The sequence below is a fragment of the Dromiciops gliroides genome, chromosome 4, assembly GCF_019393635.1.
Source record: "Dromiciops gliroides isolate mDroGli1 chromosome 4, mDroGli1.pri, whole genome shotgun sequence".
Classification (NCBI taxonomy): Eukaryota; Metazoa; Chordata; class Mammalia; order Microbiotheria; family Microbiotheriidae; genus Dromiciops; species Dromiciops gliroides.
Genome location: NC_057864.1, coordinates 156,943,180 through 156,966,155, shown reverse-complemented (window position 1 = coordinate 156,966,155; position 22,976 = coordinate 156,943,180). Strand labels below are relative to the sequence as shown.

The window sequence follows — 22,976 nt, the reverse complement described above, 5'->3', positions numbered from 1 at the left end:
TTTTAGTGACAGCCCACTTCAAAGCTAAGAAGTCCAGTTTGCATATGGAATAATGTCTCTCTCTCTCACTAAATCCTCTGTTGGCTAATGGAAGTAATTTCAGGTGGCCATAACTCTTTTTCTATAAAAGTGCTTCCAAGGCCTTCAGTGTAGTGTGCAGTATGAAAAGGTCTATTTTTTGGACCTTTATAGGACAGCATTAGTGCATATAAGAGGTAACAGATTAAAGTTTTAGAAACTTCTGTCCAAGAAACAGCAATTTCGTACAATCATACACCATGAATGACATAGCTATTCCCAGGAATACTATGATCTAAGACAATTCCAAAGGACTCATGATAAAAAATGCTATCCATCTCCAGAGAAAGAACTGATGGAGTCTGAATGCAAATCGAAGCACAGTGTTTTCCACTTTTTTCAAGTTTTTTTTCTTTTGTCTGTGTCTACTTTCACAACATGACTAATATGAAAACATGTTTTGCATGATTGCTCGTGTATAACCTATATCAAATTGCTTGTTGTCGGGGGAAGGGAGGAGAGAATTTAGAACTCAAGATTTTAAAAAATGAATGATAAAAATTATTTTTATATGTAATTGGGGAAGAATAACATTATTAAAAAAAAACTTCTGTCCAACCATCTTTGAATGTCATCACGGGGTTTAAAGAACAATTTGATTGGTTTTACCTTTCTGCTTTTGATCTTTTTCAATCATATGTTCATGAGTGAGATCATTCATCAGCTTAACAATTCTAGAAAATTTCTTAAATCTCATAGGTGATTTTGTGTAAGCCTTTGGATGTGGCCAATTGATGGGCATGATCTTGTTTGGTTTAGTGCTCATGCATTGCTAAGATACTGTGTGACCTATGTATTTAACAGAGGTTCTGCAAAACTGACACTTGTTAATTGACAGTATCAGACATGCTTCTGGGACAGATGAGCAAATGTGTTTTTCTGTATGTTAGTCCAGGTGCAAGGCTTGCTGAAGGAAATTGAATTTCTGTAATTCTTTGTTTGTTTGTTTCCTTTAGGTATTTTTTTATTGATATCTTTATATCGACTACATTTTCCTTTGTAGCCCTCTCTTTTTTTGTCCTGATGAGAGTCATCCTTTATAAAAATATATTTAAAAAAAGCCAAGTACTTTTTTGGGGGGCAGTGAGGGTCAAGTGACTTGCTCAAGGTCACACAACTAGTGTCAAGTATCTGAGGCCGAATTTGAACTCAGGTCCTTCTGAATTCAGGGCTGGTGCTTTATCCACTGTGCCACCTAACTGCCCCAAGCCAAGTACTTTTTTTTTTTTTTTGGTGAGGCAATTGGGGTTAAGTGACTTGCCCAGGGTCACACAGCTAGTAAGTGTTAAGTGTCTGAGGCCGGATTTGAACTCAGGACCTCCTGACTCCAGGGCCAGTGCTCTACCCACTGCGTCATCTAGCTGCTCCTGCGCCATCTAGCTGCCCCAAGCCAAGTGCTTTTAACACACATAGTCTGGCAAAACAAATTCTTGCATTGGACATGCCCCCAAATCTATACCTATACCTATACCTATACCTATACCTATACCTATACCTATACCTATACCTATACCTATACCTATACCTATACCTATATGTACACCTATATCTAGATCTCTCTGTCTCTCTCTGTGTTTATATGCTATAGGATTAGGCCTGGTGTCTTGATATAAGCCCTGATGGTTTTGAGACCATCATGACAGTCTCCCCTTAAGGAAAGCTATAAACTTATTGAACATATTCCTGGGACAATACTGAGAATAATAAAAGGAGAGAGAAAGAAGAAAAAAAATTTAGCAAGACCAATCAACATACTAAAAAAATCTGATCTTATATCCAGTGTTCCATACACATAAACCCCCTATCTCTCTAAAGGAACAAGCTTAGAGAGAGGTGCTGTCTTATAGTTCTCCTTTGGGGCTAAGTTTGGTCATTATATTTTTATATCCACAATTATTTCTCAAATACCTACTATGTGCAAGGTACTAGGTTTGGTGTCTAGGATACAAGGATATAGCTCAGGCTTTAACTCCTTCTCAGTGAATAGGCAATCCAGCTGTGCCACCCAAATAATATATTATTTCTCATCAGTTTGTTTTTCCCCTGACAACCTCCCCAACATACTATTTTGCCAGCATTTTGACCAGCTATAGAGGAGCTCTCAAAATCAGAGTATGAGAATCCCACACTTGGAAGGGCACTTTGAAGCACACCCTCCCCTCTGCTGAGAGCACTCCTTCCCCTCCAGCAGGAGCACATCTCCCTGTTGGAGCACCCCCTTGCTGCTGAATTTCTCTGTACTCCCTAACACAGCACTGCCCTTGAGTGAGTTACACTCTATGTTAGTGTTTGCCTGTGTTGTATGTGGGTCCCCTTTTCTTCTCTCTCTCTTTCCCCCCTCTTCCCTAGGGCTCGCAATAAAACTTTGCATTGAACTGATACTCCTTCTTCTACATGTTATTCTTCACACCTGAACTCATTAGGGGGTTGTTTTCCCCAACATCTCTGGCTGGCCCATGGGCCTTTCCATAGACCTAAACTGGATACCAGAACAAGGACTTAAAAAGACATACATACCCTGGAGAAGTATGACACTATGGGTCCATTGTAGAAAGTAAGAGTCAATAGGGGAACTCTACATCCTCCCAGGTGGGACTCCTTTATGCCAGAAAACATTCTCTCACAATTTCCCTCCTTCTCCCTCTCGCTCCCCCTCCATCTCTCTCTGTAATGATCTGCATCTCTCTCTCATTCTGTACCCCAAGTTCATCACCTCACTATTGGGAGGTTGGTAGCATTCCTTATTATCAGTCCTATGACATCATATTTGGCCATTGTGCTGATTAGGGTCTTTAACTCTTTCAAAGTTGTTGCTATTGTATAAATTGTGCTCACTTCACTCTGCATCAGGCCATGCATGTATTCCCAGGTTTCTCTGAAACCATACCTCTCATCATTCCTTGCAGCACTAGGGTATTTTGTTATTTTTTATATCATCATTTATTCAGTCTTTTCTCAGGCGATGAGTGTTCCCTTAGTTTTCGGTTCTTTGCTACCACCAAAAGAATTTACATGGAAGAGAATTGAAAGGGTTTAAGCAGAAGTCAGGGGGCCACTTTTCAGGGATTCTATAAAAGGAATTCTGATGTGGAATAGAACATTGGACTAAATGGTATCTAGAGTTTCTTCCATCTCTAAGACCCTGGGATTCTAATTGAATGGTGCAGGACTGATGATGTGAAACCTATATGGACCCTAGGCTGATCCTGTGCCTGGACTCAGAAATAGTGGGCTGGGACAATTTCTTGGAGAGAGAAGTCAAAGGAACCAGGACAGTTTGGATATGGTTCTAAGGTCTTTAGGGATCACGCAGACTAGATCTACTTAAACAGATATTTTATGAAAAGATTGAGGGGGCAGCTAGGTGGCACAGTGGATAGAGCACCGGCCCTGGAGTCAGGAGTACCTGAGTTCAAATCCGGCCTCACACATTTAACACTTACTAGCTGTGTGACCCTGGGCAAGTCACTTAACCCCAATTGCCTCACTTAAAAAAAAAAAAGATTGAGTTAAGAAAAGAAAGTCAGTCCCTAACCCTGAGGAAGTGCTGATCATCAGGATCATTAACATGCTTAGTAGAGAAAGCACTACTCCTCTACTTCTCTTTTTCTAATTCACTTTGTGTGAGGAAGCAGGTACCTTGCATACTTGCTTTCTGGTGCTGGTGTGGACAGCCCCTACTTTGAATTTCTCTGATCTCTTCTCTTGGTCCCCATGGATTCACTCTTCGTGCTGGCCCTTGGTGAGTAGGGTGGCTTAACACAAGCCCTCGGGGATAAAGTGCTGATGAAGCCTTGCAGGTTTCCCAGAAGTGAGGACCCCAGATGGGCTGTGTGAAATATATCTTATTTGTGATTTTCATTTTTGAAAGATCGTGGTGATCAGGAGAGATACAATAGGACTTGAGGAGGACAAATATTATGATCTCAAAAAGAAGGAAAGAGGACAGAATCTGCAATATAGACCAGATAATAGAACTTGACTTCTTTCTGACAAAATTCTAGATGGTATTATCAAAGGGATCACAAAAAGGTAGTGTGATTTCATTAAGAGCTGGTGTTGCCAGTCTAAGCTTATTTGCTGTTGGGTTTTTTTTTTTTTTGACAGGGTAACCAGGGGGTGTTGAAGATATTATTTGCCTAGATTTTTAGCAAAGCATTTGAAAAAATAATATTAATGGACATTTATATAGCACTTTGAGGTTTACAGAACACTTTATAAATACTATCACATTTCATCTGCACAGCAAACCCTGGGAGATAGCTGCTATTATTATCCCCATTTTATAGATGAGCAAACTGAGGTACACAATAGTTAAATGACTTGCCTAGGGCCATACAGCTAGTAAGGATCTGAGGCTAGTTTTGAACTCAGGTCTTCCTGATTTCTGATCTAGCCCTCTAGCCACTGCAACACTATGCTATTCTTTTTTTTTTTTTTTTGCAGGGGGGCAGGGCAATGAGGGTTAAGTGACTTGCCCAGGGTCACACAGCTAGTAAGTGTCAAGTGTCTGAGGTCGGATTTGAACTCAGGTCCTCCTGAATCCAGGGCCAGTGTTTTATCCACTGCACCACTTAGCTGCCCCAACACTGTGCTATTCATGTAGAAAAGTTTGGGATATGTGGGCTAGCTGATAATTTATTTAGGTGGATTCAGAACTGGTTAGATACTGATTCTCAAAGAATAATCATTAATGGTTCAATATCAGCTTGGATTGAGATGTCTAGTGGAGTGCCTCAGAGATTAGTGCTAGATCTTGAGCCGTTTAACATTTTCATCAGTGAATTACATAAAGACATATATGGAATGTTGACCAAATTTGTCTATGCCACAAAGCAGGGTGGGATAATCTACTGGGTGATTAAACTGGGATTCTAAACCAGCTCAAAAGTTTAGAACATTGGCCTAAATTAAATAAGATGAAGGTGGGGAGGGGCAGGGAGGAGATGGAATTGGCTCTGTGAATGAACTCCTGGTGTGGAAATTCCTCTCCATCTGCAATTTATAGTTTCAGAGAGTTGCCTGAGGCACTGAAAGGTTTGGTAACTTGCCCAAAAAGCAGATATGTGTCACGACATGAATGTTAGAGTCTTACTAAATCCAAGGCCTCATATCTATCGTGGTATCCGTGAGGCCTGGCAAACTCCAGTCCAAGGGCTAAGCCCATGCCCTTTGTGAATTCCCCCAACCTAAGAATGGTTTGAACTCGCCATACTTTGTTCTTTGTCTCCCCACACAGGATCTCCTTTAGGAAATAGGGATGTTAGAGATAGCCCTAATTAGGGGTAACAGAGGGGATAAATTTAAAGTCTTAAATGGGCTCAAAAATCAGCTTCCAAATACAAGGTGGAGAAATGCATGACTAGATATCACTTCACATAAAAGAAAGATCTGAATGTTTCAGGAAATTGTAAGCTCATTATGAGTAACTTTTATTGACATGTTGACTCCCCCATTAGAATGTAAGCTCCCTGTGGGTAGAGACTGTTTTAACTTTTTTTTTAAAACCATAGTCAGCCCATAGCATGGTGCCTGGCATATACGAGCTCTTACTAAATCCTTTTTTTTTCCCCGCGGGGCAATGAGGGTTAAGTGACTTGCCCAGGGTCACACAGCTAGTAAGTGCCAAGCGTCTGAGGCCAGATTTGAACTCAGGTCCTCCTGAATCCAGGGCTGGTGCTTTATCCACTGTACCACCTAGCTGGCCCCTTACTAAATGATTTTTGACCAACTGATAGTGAAATATGGTAGCCAAGTAAGTTAATGTGTATACATCATAGTATTTCTCTTAGAGGTATGGTGTCCAGGCCCATAGAGGTAATAATACCTGTGTATTCAACTTCAATCAGACCACCCCTGGAGTATTCTGATTGGTTTTAGATGCCACATTTTAGGAATAACATTGATAAGTTAGAGCCTATCTGTAGAAGGACAATTAGAATGGTGAAAGATTTCAAGAATGTGCCATGAGAATCAGCTGAAGGTGTTTATCTTGCATGAGGAAAGAGGCATTAAGGTGGTAAAATGGGTAGAGTGTAGGATCTTGAGTAAGGAAGATCTGAGTTCAAATCCTACCTCAGACTCTAGCTAGCCACTTAACCTTTCTGTGACTCAGTTTTCCCATCTAAAAAGTGGGGGCAATGATAGCATCGACCTTTCAGGTTTGTTGTAAGGATCAAGTGAGTTAACATATGTGATATACTTTGTAAGACTTCATATATTAAAGTACTTAAATAGTAGTGGGTATGATGATTATGATGATGACGATATAGGGTAGCATGATAGCTGATTGTAAGTATTCAAAGGGGCATGTCATTTGAAGGATAATTAGATTTATTTTACTTTGTTTCATAGGGCAGAAATAAGAGCCTTGGGTGGTCATTACAAAGGGTTAAATTTTGCTGCCAGAAAAAATATTTTACCAACAGTCAGAGCTGTTCAAAGCAGAAGGTAAAGGGAGGTGAAGGGTGCCTCTTCACTGAAGAGATTCAGGGAATGGCTAGATGACCACTAGTTTGTCATGTAGTAGGGGCCTACACTAGCCCCTTAGAAGAGTTCCTCCACTAGGGTGGGGAGATTGGGTCTTTGTCCTAGGGCAGGAAATATGGATTGTCCCAAAGGCATTGTCTTGGGACTTATTTCCTTCTAATGCTCCTAACTTCTCTGAAAGCAGTAGTGGTCCCAGTATACCTTTTTCTTTCAATCCTGGCAGCAACACCATAGGCTTGCTGTTCCATCCCCTACACTCAGTCACTTATTCAGAGGTAGAAGTTGTTAACTATTGTTCTAGTAGAGCAGATTCTTGTTCATGTATGGGTTGGAGTAGGTGGTCTTGAAGGATATGCTTAGATTCTGAGATTCCATGATTTTCTCCTTCTGATTCATCAGAAATCATAAACAAGCAACTATAAACCCCTCTGAGTACTGACTGATTCAATTATTGTATTTGTAAAGTACTTAGCACAGTGCGTGGTCTGTGGTAGGCTATGTAGTATGTATGTATGTATATATGTGTGTGTATGTGTGCTTATTCCATCCATCCCTCCATCCATCTATCCATTTGCATCTCTACTACCTAGCACTGTTCCTAGCATATAATAAGCACATAATAACAATAACAATGATGGTAATAATAACTAGTATTTATATAGCACTTGAAGGCTTGCAAATTATTTTAAATTATTTCATTTGATCCTCACAACAATCCTGGAAGGTAGGTGCTTTTTTCTAAAAAAAAAATCCTATATAACAGCTAAGGAAACTGAGGCACAGGTGCTTATTATTATTCCCATTTAACAGTTGAAGAAACTGAAGCACAGAAGAGGTTAAGTGATTTGTCCATATTTGAAATTCAATGTCAAGCCTTCAACTCCTGTCTCCTCATGATACAGAGGAAACTTTTATTAAAGGTCATGTCAAGGGGGGTACAAACTATGACAGGACCCTACCCAGATGGAAAGGCTTGGTGTATAAGCTCCACTATGGTTTGCATGTTTGACATTCAAGGACCAGTCCTGTCATACTTGACTCCTTCTGTACTGCTCTAGGATCCAGGCACACTTCTCTATTTGCTGATCCTTGCCTGACTCCCATCAAGCCTGGTATACTTCCCTTCCTTACATATATCTCTTAATTTTTCTGTCTTCCTTGGAATATAGTATTTGCTTATATAAGTCAATGCAACATAATTTAAAGACAGAGAGATCACTAACCAGTGGGAAACCAGGAAAGGTGCCCCCTCCCCACCCTGCCCCTGCCCAGTGTCTGGAGAAAGAGGTGAAAGAGAAATGCACTCCAGATCTACAATATAGTGTGTGTGCAAAAGGCATGGGGCAGGACATGAACTTCTGAGTTTGAGGAACTGCAAATTGTCCAGTTTAGCTGGAAAGTAGAGTTTTTGGATGGGAAATAATGTGTAACAAAATCAGAAAGGTAGAGTAGAACCAAATTGTGAAGAACATTAAAGAACAAACTGGGGGACTTATATTTTATCCAGAAGGCAATATGGAGTCACTGGAGATTCTAGTGCATTTCAGGAGTGATATAGTCAGATCTGTGCTTTAAGAAAATTCTTTTGGTGAATATATGGAAGATGGGTTGGAGAAGGAAGAGACTGGAATCAGGGAGAACAATTTAAAGTTTATTGCAAGAGTCTAAGTAATGAGAACCTGAACTGGGGTAGTAGAGATAAGGGGACTGATGTGAGCTATGTCGTGGAGTTAGAACCAATGAGAATTGGCAAAAGATTGTATATTGCTGGTAAAAGAGTGAAGGGTGGAGGATGACTCCTAGCTTATAAACTTGGGTAACCTGAAGGATAGTGGTACCTTCAACAGAAACAGGAAAAAATGGAGGAGAGCATTTTAGGGAGGAAGATAATGCATTGATGTTACATTACCAGGATATATTTGGTTATGTGGGATTGTGATTTAGGAGAGAGATTCAGGCTGGAAATATGGTTTTGGAAGTCATCTTCATAGAGATGATAATGGAGCCTTTGGTGCCGCCCCCGCCCCCCCCCCCCATCATCAGTGAGAGAGGATAGAGAGAAGAGAAGAGGGCCCAGGACAGAACCATGGGTACATGACAAATATAAATACCAGGCTCTTTAAAGAAATAAACAATGACAAATTATGAGAGGACCATTGAGTGATCATGATTTGACCATAATAATATAAAAATGATAATTGCACCTATCAGTTTGCAGATTTAGTGATATATCAATAAGACTGATAAGGGAATGGTACTTTACAGAGGTAGACAAAATAATATTTATTTGGAGGAATAAAAGATCTAGGCTATCAGGGAAACAATGAAAAAATAGTAATGAATGGAGAAGAGCACTTTGAGATCTCAAATTATATTATAATGCAGCTATCTTAAAACTACCTAGTACAGCTTAAAAAACTAAAACAAACCAGAAAAGGAAGAATCAGAAATATCAAACTCAATAACCTAGTGTTAGACAAATACAAAAACATCAATTACTTACACAAGAACTTTATTTCACAAGAATTACTAGGAAAACTAGAAAGCAGTCTGATAGACATTAGGACTTAAACCAACATTTTACACCTTCTACTTGTGATGTTTAAAATCTAAATTGTGGTCGCCTTAAATCAGAAGCTTCAGCTCCAGTCTAGTCTAGAGTTCCAGCCTGGTTGGGTTCTTCCTGAAGTCCTCCTCCACAAGCCTGCTTTAATCAGGAACACCTTCGCAAGCTGTTTGTGGAAGCTTTTTTATAGATCTGGAACAGAGGCGGTCCTTACACACTGCTTCAAGGTGATTGGTTGGCGTCATCCAAATCCATTGTCTTTGAAGGTGTTCTCAAGTTGAGTTCACAGTCTAGTTTCTGAGAACAATACCTTCTTAAGGGATAGCCAGGTGTGATTACAATCCAATTAACGTGAAGTAGGCTTAATCAGCAGTCAAACACTCTCACTTGATTCAATCAGTATAGATTAATCTCCAGGTGGGTCTTTGAGTATCTGCTAAATCCCATTATTTCATCACATACTACAATGTTTGAAATGGCTACATGAATTGAATAGGTCATACTAATAGAGGTCATCCTGGTAGAGAATGAGATTAGGTATCTTTTAAAGTTATGATTGTGAAGCTAATTCTTTTTAAAAATAATTTTATTGCTATCATTTTCCAGTTTTGACAATAAGCATTTTTATTAATATATACACATATATGTATGTATATGTGAATGTTTATTTATACATATACACACATACATATACACACACACACACACACACATATATATATACACACACATACACATACACACACACACACACACACACCAGTAAAGGGATTAACTGAGTGTCTCCCTAACTTCTCAGGGTCTCAGGTCATCAGGCCTATACTGTCCTAAGAGGGAAGACCAAGCCAAAAGCACATAAATGCCAAGAGACAGAGCTCATGGCATCTTCCAATTGTTATCCTCTTTAGATAAAGGTGGGTCATTATACATTGATCAAACCTAATTGGTTTATTGCTATCATTTTGGGGGGGGGTATCATTTTTTATGTCAACCAAATTTATCCCTGTATCACTCTTCCATCTCCCTCCCTCTTCCAGAGAGCCATTCCACATATCAAAGGTTGTTTTTAAAGTGAAAAAAAAAGAAGAGGAAGAGAAAAAACAAAAAACCAAACATGGCATTGATGAAATCTGAAAATATGTGTCATATTCTATACCTGTGGATTCTTTCCCCCATCACCCCGTGCAAAGGAGTGGGAGGAGGGGGTCTTCTCATAGCTCTTCTTTTGGACTATACATTTTTTGGTGATTCGGTAACATTCCCTTTCAACACATTTTGTGGTCATTGTTCTGTCCATTTTCATTGTTGTAGTCATATAAATTATTTTCTTGGCTCTGTTTACTTCACTCAGCATCAATTCATGTAAGTCTTTTAATGCTTCTCTACATGCCTCATATTCTTCATTTCCTTTAGTACAATAGTATTTCATTTCATTCATGTGCCACAATTTGTTTAGCCACTCCCCAGTTGATGAGCAACTGCTTTATTTCCAGTCCTTTGCTATCACAAAATTCTGCTATAAATATTTTGGTATATGTGGACACTGTCTTTTTATCAATGATCTTTTTTATAATATATGCCTGGTGGTGAAATTTCTAGGTCACTGTCAAATTCCTATTTGCTTCCCACAATGATTGTACTAATTCACAACTCTATCAACAATGCACTAGTGTTCCTATTTTCTTACCACAGGAGGTTAGTTCTCAACCAAATATGAAATAAGAGATTTCAATTATGTGAAATTTAAAATCTTTAGCATGAACAAAATTAATACTGTTAGGTAAGATGGGAACGTATGATAGAAAAATATTTGTACTAAATATTTCTGATAAGGGTCAGATATCCAAAATAAATAGGCAATTTATAGACTACGTAAGATCAAAAGCCATTCCCCAATAGAGAAATGGTCAAAGGATGGGAATGAACTTCTCAAAAGAAGAATTGTAAACTGTCAGCAACAATATAAAAGAATGTTCCAAATCACTAATAATATGAAAAATATAAATCAAAGGAACTCTGAAGTTTCACTTTCATACCCAGCAAATTGACAAAAATGACAAAAGATGGGCATAACCAATGTTGGAAGGGTAGCAGAAAGACAGGCTTACTAATTCATTTTCATCAGAGCTGGAAATTGGTCCAAAAATTCTTGGAAACAATTTGAAATAAAAAAAGAAAGTGATCAAAATGTCCAGGCCCTTTGATTAAGACACTCCACCATGAAGTATATACTCTAAGGAGGTCATGATAGAAAGTCCTTGTGTGCACCAAAATATTTGTAGTAGCACTTTTTTTTAAGAAGCAAAGAAGTGGAGACCAAGTTAATGACCATCAACTGAGGACTAAACAAGTTCTCTATATAAATATGAATTTATTCATATAAATATGAATAGAACTATGTTATAGAGAGCAACTTTTGGGGATGTTGAGGGGTATTGACTGTGTGTAGAGTAGAGAGGAGTTGATTGCCAGGTACATTGATGACAGGAGCCTAGAATTTTGAAGATTAAGTTTGAGACTGACTACATAGAATGAGACATATTTTTGAATATGGCTCATGTGAGGATTTGTTTTGCTGGACTATTCATGTTTGTTTTGAGGGGTTTCCTTTTATGGTTCATTTGGGGGCAGAATCAGTGAGAAGGATAATAAATGTGTTATGTATATATGTATGTATGTGTATGCACATGCATGTATGTACACAGACACACAGACCTCTGTGTGTGTGTGTATTTATAGACAAGGCAAATGCAGAGGTTTGGGTGGCCTGGTTTTGCATTGAACCTCGAAGCAAGAGGGATTGGGTGGAGGATCTTTCTCACAGAGAGGTATCAGTATTCAGGGATATGATGAGGAAGCCTGGTCAGATTCCATTTTACATATGAGAGTGCAAGCCAACCAAAGAGTGTCATTGATTATAATGGCATCCGTGACAGTACCAAATAAGTGGGAGAGACAATAAGACTTAAAAGGGAGAGAGAGCTTATTGTGAGCTAAGGTGGCCCAGGCTGGCATCGTGAAGAGGGCCTTGAAGGATTTCGATGGGTGGAATATAGGAACACTGTTGTAGGAACACTGGGGGACAGGAATGACCATATCATGTTGGCAACAAACAGAAAAGCTTCCATCTCTTTTTCTTTCTGATGGAAACAGGGACCTGAGTTCACATGGGCCAAGGAGCAACCTAGCTATCCTGTCATAGCAGATATAGAGAGCTGGTCTAAGTTAGGAAGTCACAAAGTCCCATCTCAGACACTTATTGAGTATGCAACTCTGGCCAAGGCATTTAAGCTCAGAGTGCCCAGGTAACTCTAAGACATTAAGTTGAAGAACAGTTGTTGATATCCATAGGTAGAGAGAATTTCCTCATTGGGAGTTCTTTACACAGATGGAATCACTTGCCTAAACATCTTTTCTCCACTCCCTCTCCATTTCTTTGCCTTCTGCTACCTCTAAGGAACTCTTTCTTGCTGATTTGATGTCTCATCATTCTATGACTCTGAGTTTTGAAAGACATGTCATTGGAATCCAAGTTATGACAGTTGTTCCCAAACTGGAAAGGCTTTAACCACAAACCTGGCATACCAGCACTTGCCTACCTTAGTTCAGAGAGGTTAGGGACCAGAAGGCTGATCCCCAGGGGAGGAGTCTTTTGTTTTTTCTAACTACATGGGCATGAGCTAGATGACCACTGGGATGGATTGTGCAGAAATTCATGGTTGGGCAAAGACAGGGCCAGGTGGCTTCTGTGGTTCCTTCCAACTCAGAAATTGTGTGAATCCAGACATGGAAAGTCAGAGCTCACATATAAAGGAGGTGGAGACATTGCAGGCAAAGGCATGAGCTGATAGCCTGGGGTGGAGGTTGTTCCCTGACTAAGGACTTCCTATTGTGGATAGAACCGTCTGGTGAATGCTGAGGGGACTGCCCTCATCTAGGAGAAGACAAATGGGCATCTGCTCTTGTTCCTCCCTCCTTACTTTTCATAGCAAGTATATGTGTGTGTGGGGGTGTATGTATCAAGAGACATACAAAATGGTCATTACCAGGAGCAAACTCCTAAGCCTGCTAACAGTGGGGTAAAATATAAACAGCACTAGATTTGGAAACAGAGGATACCTGTTTAAACTCCATCTCTGGTACTTACCCATTTAGCTTCAGTGAGCCTCAGTTTCCTCATCTGTAAAATGAGGGTTTTTTTTTTTTCAGTCCAGATGAACTGGAAGGCCCCTAAATTTATGATTGCATGATCCAACTCACAAAGAACTTGTGCTGTCAGCTGAGGCAGCTAGATGGTGCTGTGGCAGAGTGCTGGCTGGGTATGGAGTCAGGAACACCAGAATTCAAATCCAACCTCAGATACTTAGTAACTAACTGTGTGGCCCTGGGCAAATTACATAAACCTACAGTTTCTGTAAAATGGGGTTAATAACAGTGCCTACTTCTCAGGGTTAGAAGGATCAACTGAGATAATATTTGTACAGTGTGTGGCATATAGTAGGTACTTAATAAATGCTTGTATCTTCCCTCCTTTCTTTCTTTAAGGTGTGGAGGGGTTGTTAGCTACTTTGAGAGAATATCTATAGATTCTTTAAAATATTGAAATAAATCCTGCCCTAACTAACCTATGGTTTTGACTCTCTCTTGCAGTTCTGGTCAGTGGACTATCTGGTGAGTTCCTCTTTCCTTTGCTCTTCAGGGTCTCTGGGTAACTGTCATTTCTGCAACCACAGGAGATCTGTTATGTCTTGTAGGAAGAAGCTTTATCTACCTCAGCCCCTTTTGGTGAGAGCTCAAGGGATGTGAAAATGGCATCTGCTCATAATGACGCTAGTGCCAAAAAGTCAGAGCAGCTTTGTGGTCATACCCTTTGTTTCTGGCCAGCTGTTGTGCAAAACCTTTCATGGTCCCCATGCATTGCTCTTGGCACCCATTACAGAGTGGTCCCATAATGGAAAGAGAGAAACCTCCGAATTCTGTCAAAGATGCTCAGGACTTGGTAGGGGGTGGGGGTGGGCGGAAGATTTTCTCAAAGGAGTAATATACTAGTAGTATTTAAAAACTAAGGGATATATGCAATTTTCAGGGTGTTGACAGTGACAGCTCCACCCTGTCTTGCCATCTGTGGCCTCTTTAGGACCTCATAGCAAATGCCTCTGGTGGAATAAGCAGGACCCTATAGCACATAGACAACTATTTACTTTGGATTGTTTGGACAACAAAGATTTAGTAAGTGCTTACTGTGTACCATGCACTGTGTAGGTGCTGAGTATACAAAGACCAAAAATAACCCAGTCCCTTTCTTCAAACAGCTAGCATTCACACACACAGACACTCACACCCACAGACACACACACAGAGCAGGCAAATGGAATACATTATGGTACAGAGAATTCAGGGCCTGGATTAGGAAGACCTGGGGTCAAATCAGAGTTCTGTCTCTTACTACTTGTGTGACCTTGAGAAAGTCACTTAAATTCTCTGGGACCCCATTTTGTTTCTGTTTTTAATTTTAAAATGAAGGAATTCATCTAGATGATTCCCAAGGTTCTTTCCAGCCATGTTTCTGTTACTTATCTTAGTTTGAGGACTATTCCTCCTGAATGATTTCAAGGGTATTAAAAAACAACAATCAACCTTCCTTTTCTTCCTCCCAAATTCTTTTCTGACCCTCTGACCTACTAAGAGCTTCAGGACAGCTTAGTATTCCCCCAACCCCAAATTTTCAGGAAAGGTCCTCTAGAAAAGACTACTCTAGGTTCAAGGGATTCTATGAATCTTCATCTGCTAAAATCATGGTTTATGAGCCCCCAACAATGTGTTTACCTTTATTACTCAGACAGAAGACACATTTAGTTCAGAGCAAAGGCATTTAATAAAATGGCATGGTGAAAAGACAAGTAATAAAATACTTCTCTCAAAATTTTGGGGTGTACTTTCTCAAAAATATATCATCATTGGGACACATAGGGAACATGTAGCCAGGGAACACAAGTGGAGAAAAAACTCACATCTCTGTTTTGTTTGTTCAATCATTTTTCAGTCACATGATTCTTTGTGACCACATTTGGGGGTTTCTTGGCAAAGATCCTGGAGTGGTTTACTATTTCCTTTTCCAGTTCATTTTATAGGTGAGGAAACTGAGGTAATTAGGTGCCCAAGGTCACACAGCTAACAAGTGTCTGAGGCCAGATTTGAACTCAGGTAAATGAGTTTTCCTGACTCCAGGGCTGGTGCTCTATCCACTGTACTACCTATTTGCTGTCTTCCAGTGATGCTATCATATTTATTCTCTCTCACCAGGCCTACTTCATGCTAGTCTCTACTAGATAAGTAGTCTCCACTGGATGTGGAGTCTCAGCCAAATACATATTCTCTGCCAGATGTTGCATTCTGTTCCTCTGGATGGTTAGATTCTTCAAACCACATGTAACAGAATATTATTGTTATATGAGAAGCAAACAGTATTCAGAATTCAGAGAAGCACTGGAAGGCTTATTTGAACTGATTCAAACCAATAAATAATGTTAGCTAACATTTATATAGAACCTAAAATGTGTCAGACCTTTTGTTAAGTACTTAACAAGCATTATCTCATTTGATCCTCACAACCCAAAGAGGTTGGTGCTATTATTATCTTCATTTTACAATTGAGAAAATTGAGGCAAATAGAGGTTTAAATGCCTTGCCAAAAGTCATACAGCTAATAAGTATCTAATCCAGATTTGAACTCGGGTCTTTCCTGATCCAAGGTTGAGCACTCTATCCAACTGAACCTCCTCACTGCCTCTACTAAACTAAACTAATCAGAACCAGGAGGACAATCAAATATCATAGGACTGTGGATTTAGAGCTGGAAGGTACCTTAGAGATCAGCTGTTCCAACTCTTCCATTTAGTATGTTAGGAAACTGAAGCCCAGAGAGAGAAGTAACTTCTCATTTTCATATAGCTAGTAAGTGGCAGAAGTGTAGGTCCTCTGACTGCAAATGCAATGGATGCTTCCCACTGCAGCATTCTGCATACAAAGTAACCGAAACTGAACCAAGGGAACAATAGACACAAGGACTATAATAATGGAAATAAAAATAACACTAAAAGGTAACTGAACTCTAGGTCCTTTTAATAACCACTCTTAGGGCCTCTTGGTTTTCTTCAGAGAACAGAAGATAACAATGGCCTTAATTCTTCTCAGTAGAGAGACATGAGACTACAGGTGCAGGATATGGAATACATTATTGGGGGAGGTTGCTGTAATGGCTAATTTTGCTTACTTTGTTGAGCAATTTAGTATTTTTTTTATTTTAAATAAATCATCAGTAAAACTTATAACAATAAAATGATACAAGGAGGACAACAAAACAGAGGCTTTTGAACCTAATGACCATTAGTCCCAAAGAAATATATGTATATGTACCTAAAATATGTAATATGTAGCTAGCTAGCTAACTAAAGTTCTAAAGTGACTTAGGATTCCAAATAAAAAGGTTTCTCTATGAGAAACCCCTCCCAGCCACCCCAATACATTTTGGTCCTGACACATTGGGTACTCTTTGACTTCATTTCTGTGTCTCTCTGCCATTGTCTCTCTGTCTCTCTGTCTCCATTTCCACCCTACTTATGGCAAAGTTACATTCTATTGCATCCATATATCGTAACTGTTTGGTCATTCCCCAATAGGTCATTATCTTCTCAGTTTGTAGTGTTTTTGCTACTACAAAAGAGCTGCTATAAACATTTCTGTATGTTTGCGTTCTCTTCCTCTATAATCTCTTTTAGGTATAGGTCTAATAAGTGATATTGCTTGGGTCAAAGTGTATGGACAGTTCAGTAATTTCTTTTGTTGCTCATTAATTTATCCCATTTCTTCTAATATTGGAGCTGAGTTGGTGGTAAGGAGTGAGAGAGCATAAAGACACTAGACCTATCTATTTATTAATTTTCTGTGCATCATAAAAGATACTATGCTAATTACTGAGGGAGAATACAAAGAATAACATGTAGCCTCTACCTCTAGGTATGAGAATACAGTAACCCTGATGCAAGGCAACATTGGAAACTCTGTAGCACAGACCATGGCACCTTAGAGGAGGTAGACAGTACTTTCAATTGAAATGATGAAAAAAGACTATATGACAGAAGTAGTATTTTTTGGTTCTTGGAGGGCCAGTAGGATTTTGATAAGCACTGATTGAGAATAGGGGATGGCTTCAGTGACTGCAAAGAGAACATATGCAAAGACAGGAAGGAGGAATGCCCATGGAAGGAAGTACTTACTGAAGAAAGGGAGAGTTAAGGGGGACTAAAGACAACTTCATCTTCCATGCAATTTTTAATTGGTGCTAGCCCTAGACTTACCCGGAGCCCTACCCATACTTCCAAGTGAAAAAGGGGTTTATGGTGGGTTGAGAGCAATCTCTATTCCTTGTTCCCCTACTCTTTTCTGATATCCCAACTATTTAGGTCAATTTAAATCAAATTAACTAGTTTTTTATAGGCAGGCATCTAGGTGGTACAATAGATAGAGCACTGGACCTGGTGTCAGAAAGATCTGAGAGCAATCCAGTCTCAGATACTTGCTAACTGTGTGACTCTGGGCAAGTCATTTAACTTCTACTTGCCTCAGTTCCTCACCTGTAAAATTAGGACACACAGGAAAAGGAAATGACAAACCACTACAGTATTTTTGCCAAGAAAACCCCATGGACAATGTCCATGGGGTCACATAGAGTTGGACACAGCTGAACAACGGCATATGCCAACCCCTGTACTAGGTGCTGGAGGCACAAAGACAAAACTGAAAAAGTGTCCGCCTTTAGGTTGTTCTAAACAACATGTACATAGAAAATTAAATATAAAATGTAGGCAAACTAAATCTTAGGGGAGGGCACTAACAACAGTTGTGTGTGTGTGTGTGTGTGTGTGTGTGTGTGTGTGTGTGACCAGAATAAACTTCCTGTAGGAGGTGGCAACTGAACTATGTTTGAAAGAAGCTGTTTCTAGATCATGTGAAGCAATCCCTTTCCTATCATTCATATATTAATTTCCAATTTAGGGACTGCATATATCTTTCATTTATTTCTATTCCCATCTTCTACTTAGCTTTTCCACCAAAACCAGTGATTTACATCGATCCTCCTTGGACCACTTTCTTCAAAGGGGAAAAAGTGCTTCTGACATGCAGTGGATTAGAGATCTATGCACCAGGGAAAACTCAATGGTACCACAAGGGGAAAATGCTCCAAGAAACTCTTGGAAACAACATAAGAGTTAACGATACTGGGATATATAAATGCAAGACCAATAATTCACACCTCAGTGATGCTGTAACTTTGACCTTTTCTAGAGGTAAGAAAAGAGGTGAATTAGTTAAAACATTAAAAATGGTTCTTGTTCATCTTTCTTTCCCTGGGAATCACAGGACTCAGATCCCATAACTCAATTCTCCTCCAGGTCTAGGAGTCAAGGCTCTGTTACCTCCAGTTCCAACTTTCACTCCACTGCCTCAAATTGTCTTAGACTAGGGACCGGAAATGTAAGTGGGCTAATGGCCTGAGTGACTGTGAAGACAGTGTCACCTTTGACAATAAAAGGGAAGTTGAGAAGAGGGGAGTGCTTTGGGGGAAAGATAATTAATTCTATTTTGAACATGTTGAGCATGAGCTGAATTTTTTCACCCAGGGAAAAAATAGGGGTGTAGGGAGTTTGGAAATGATGGTTCAGGGGACAGACAGTCTGACTAGGCGAAGGGGCAACCCCTTGTTTAGAGAGTCTTAGGTATATCTCTTTCAGACTTGGGGGAGGGGAGAGTAATACTTAATAGATTACAGTTTAGTATAAACATAACTTTTTTTTTTTTTTTAGTGAGGCAATTGGGGTTAAGTGACTTGCCCAGGGTCACACTGCTAGTATGTGTTAAGTGTCTGAGGCCGGATTTGAACTCAGGTACTCCTGAATCCAGGGCCGGTGCTTTATCCACTGTGCCACCTAGCCACCCCAACATAACTTTTTATGCATTGGGAAACCAAAAAATTTGCGACTCATTTTATTGCCATATTCAATTTATTGCAGTGGTCTGGAACCAATATACCTGTAGCCTGTGTATTATTAAATATCAGATATAACCAGATAATTTTTATTTGAACTAAATTTTTAAAAAATAAGAATTATGAGATAACAGTGATATTGATGATGATGGTGATGATAATGGTGGCAGCTCCCATTGATGTAGTTTTTTAGAGTTGGCCTCCAAGCCAGGAGGAACTGGTTTCAAGTTTTCCCCTGGATAAATATTGGCTCTGTGACCGTGGGTAAATCATGTAACCTTTCAATTCTTAGGCAACTCTTTAAGATGATAACTTTAGAGAAAGTACTGACCTTTGGTAGAGGAAATTTCCTCACCTGGGCATTCTTATACCAATGAAAATCAAAGGTCCAATCCCTATCTCGGTTCTTCTACATATTATTTCATTTGATCCTCATATAAACCCAGTGAAATGGGTGTTGTTATCCTCTTTATCTTACAGATAAGGAAACTGAGGCTCAGAGAAGTTAAATGAATTACCCAGAGTCACATGGCTAGTGTCTGGAGCAGAAATTGAATCCTGTTCTTCATAACTCCAAGTTCACTGACACATTCACTAGACCTCTCTGCTTTTTCTCCTTCCCTAAAATATCATCTCCCTTTGGAGAGAGGGAAATTTGGATAAGGACACTAAGTCTACTGTTAAACAGAGGGCACGGGAAAGTCCTGAGCATCCTGATGAAGTTTCAGTCCAAGGGCTCCTTTGTCTTGCTTCCCTCTCCATTGCACACAGCAGGCATTTCATAATGGCCTATTGAATGTGTAGGGAAGCCCATCCCAATGTAGGATCCACAGGATGCTTTTGTTACAAATGAAAGAATATATTAAGTCTCAAAAGGACTGGAAATTAGGTAACTCATGAATGTGGGTGTGTCTTACAGTTCCTTTGGTCCTGAGGGTTCCATATGCTGTATTTGAAGGAGACAGTCTGATTCTTCGATGCCAGGAAAAACATAACAAGACTTTGACTGGTGTGACATACTACAAGAATAGAAAACTCTTCTCTGCTTTTAACCAAAGCTCAGATGTCTTTATCCCACAAGCAAGTTTAAGTAACAAGGGTCAATATTTCTGTACTGCATTCATACACATGTCATGGAAGACTAAATCACAGAAAGAGAATCTCTACATCCACGGTATGACTGCCATTTTTACAGGGAAGGGATAACAACTGTCAGTGTAGAATCACTGGTTGGGTAGAGTGAGAGGGACATACCATAGGGACATCTTATGGATTGACCTCCGACTGAGCCAGTAATATTCCTCTTTTAGGGAGCTGGGAAAGCAGGAGTTAAAGGAACCAGGGGAGCAGACATGATTGGGGAGTGGGTTGTGGATCTGTGTTTCTCTGTCTGGCTCAGCAACTTTAGGTGTTGAAAAACTCAGACTCACTCTTTGTTGCACTCCTCCCTCAGAGCTGTTTTCACGTCCAGTGCTTAAAACAACAGACTCTCAGCCCACAGAAGGGAGTCCAGTTAATCTGACATGTGAGATCTGGAGACATCCGGAGAAGTTGAACATCCAACTTCTCTTCTCCTTCTTCAGAGATCCTGGGGCCATCCTATTGGGCCAGGCCAGAACCCAAGAGCTCCAGATCCTGAATTTCTGGAGTGAAGATTCAGGGCCTTACTGGTGTGAAGTAGAAGCTGTGTTTCCTCGAGTCTGCAAACAGAGTCGCCCAATAATTATGAGTGCAAGGAGTAAGTGTGAGGGAGAGAAATTTAATAGGTTTGGAATTAAGAAGGAAGAGGTTGGGTAAATGGTATCATCTCTGACATTAAGTCCTATTCTTTGTGACTTTTTTTGTCCCTAGTATAGGAATGGGAGTCTTACTAGAGAGATAGGGATCCTCTGTTTAAGTGGAGTAATAGGAATGAATTGAGAACCACAAAAATCCAAGACCAGAGATACAGACTGAATTTTGCTTTTGGCTCCAGGTCCCCAACATTTGCAATGTCTTGGAGATAAACTCTTCCCCAGCATTCGTGTGTGTGTGTGTGTGTGTGTGTGTGTGTGTGTGTGTGTGCATGCATGTATTGAGATGCAGATAGATGTACTCTAAACTTAGATTGCTCCTGATGACTCAGATGAGCAAAATTACAGGATGGTAGGCCAATGGGACTAGCTCCCTCAACAGATTTTTCTCTACTGTTTTTGAAGGATAGGGATATTGAGCCAAGTTTCTCCTCTGGCCCACTTCTAGCTCCACCTCCAAGTGATATCTTGATAGAGAGAGAGAGATTTAATAAAGGTTTGTTGAAAGTTGAACCCACTCATTTCCATACTGTCTTGGCCCTTGGCATACACTCCTTCTTTTCTCTTTTTGTAATTCCCCAACTATAATGTAGATACCTTGAGGGAAAGGAAATTACATTCTTTATTCCTCTTAGTATCCCCAGTTCCTATCATGATATGTCACATATGTAGGTCCTCAAAGTGGTTATTCTCATAATGGATGCCCCTTTCCTAAAAGTCCCTACCATTGGCATGGGATTAGAAAGTTAGCTAGGGTTAGAAAGTTCATAAGACTTAGGTTAAGAGGAGTAAGAATACTGTTTCCTCTCCAGGAGTGAATTTGGAATTGCTCTCTACCCTCATCCCTCAACATGTGACCCGGCAACATTTCCTATTTCCTCTACCCTGACCATTTTCTTTCAGCCTCTTCCCTGACCCCCAACCCCGCCATAGCAGAGGGCCTCACATGTTATTATGTGTTCACCTAGGAATTCCCATCTCTGGAGTTCACATGGAGATGCAACCTCATGAAGGGCATGTGATGGAAGGGCAGAAGCTGGTTCTTCTTTGTTCAGTAGCTGAAGGCTCAGGGACCATTATATTCTCCTGGCACAGAGAGGGCACAGAAGCCATTCTGGGGAAGAAAATACAGCGCTCATTGGTAGCAGAATTTGTGTTTTCTGCTGTGAGGGAGAGTGATGCTGGGAAATACTATTGCACAGCTGACAACAACAGTAGCCTTATTCCCAGCAGTTCTGTGAACATCACTGTGACAAGTGAGTTTACCTCCATTCCTCTCCTCTTTTCTCCTTTCCTTCCCTCCCCTCCCCTCCCCTCCCCTCCCCTTCCCTTCCCTTCCCTTCCCTTCCCTCCTTCTCTCCTTCCTTCCATCTTGGTGGCCCCCTTATTCCTGGTAATTATGGATACAGAAAATAACTACAAAAAAAAAAAACCCAGCTTATGGGAGAGAAAGGTTGCTTAGCAATCAGTCCCGCTACTCAAGCCCATTCTTGGCCCAGATGCTTTCTTGGCTACTCAAAAAGTTTCCATTCTATTCTAGGTCCTCCCTGCTTTTACTCCCAGCCCAAGATGAGTTCCCACTGAGCTTTGCTGTTCATCTTCTCTTTTCTATGTCCCCATTCCTCTTTCAGTCCAGATTGAGTTGTTTCTCCAATTTTATAAATTTCTTTGTTCCCAGGGATAAACTGAAAAAGAAGAGATTCCAAGAAAAGAGAAACAGATTGGATGTTTTTCCAAGATTCACCATCTCTAGATTCCATATAGAAACCTAGTACCTTAAGGACTAGGCAAGGGGAGGATAGAATCACAAATCATTGAGAGAGTATCACATACTTCAGTCATAGAGAGAGCACTGGAGTTAGCCTAGGAAGGAAGACTCAGTGTTCACTTTTAGTGAACTCCTAAGGGGAAAAATAGATTTTTTGAACCCTCTGATGAGAAGTGGGGGTGGCAGAAAAATGAACTTTCTCTAATAATCCTCTGACTCCCTGGATTGCCTGGGTTG

The 22,976-nt window shown here is 40.1% G+C and overlaps 1 protein-coding gene across 1 annotated transcript in view; it reads left to right on the top strand.

Moving 5' to 3' along the window:
• The first annotated feature begins 3,792 nt into the window (after positions 1 to 3,792).
• LOC122754745 (Fc receptor-like protein 4) overlaps positions 3,793 to 22,976 on the top strand; it is a 32,214-nt gene continuing 13,030 nt past the window's right edge. Inside the window, exons 1-6 of the mRNA XM_044003213.1 lie at positions 3,793 to 3,820; positions 13,784 to 13,804; positions 18,235 to 18,480; positions 20,098 to 20,352; positions 20,632 to 20,916; positions 21,940 to 22,227. Of these exons, the coding sequence (XP_043859148.1) occupies positions 3,793 to 3,820; positions 13,784 to 13,804; positions 18,235 to 18,480; positions 20,098 to 20,352; positions 20,632 to 20,916; positions 21,940 to 22,227 (1,123 nt within the window). The remainder of the gene's footprint in view (positions 3,821 to 13,783; positions 13,805 to 18,234; positions 18,481 to 20,097; positions 20,353 to 20,631; positions 20,917 to 21,939; positions 22,228 to 22,976) is intronic.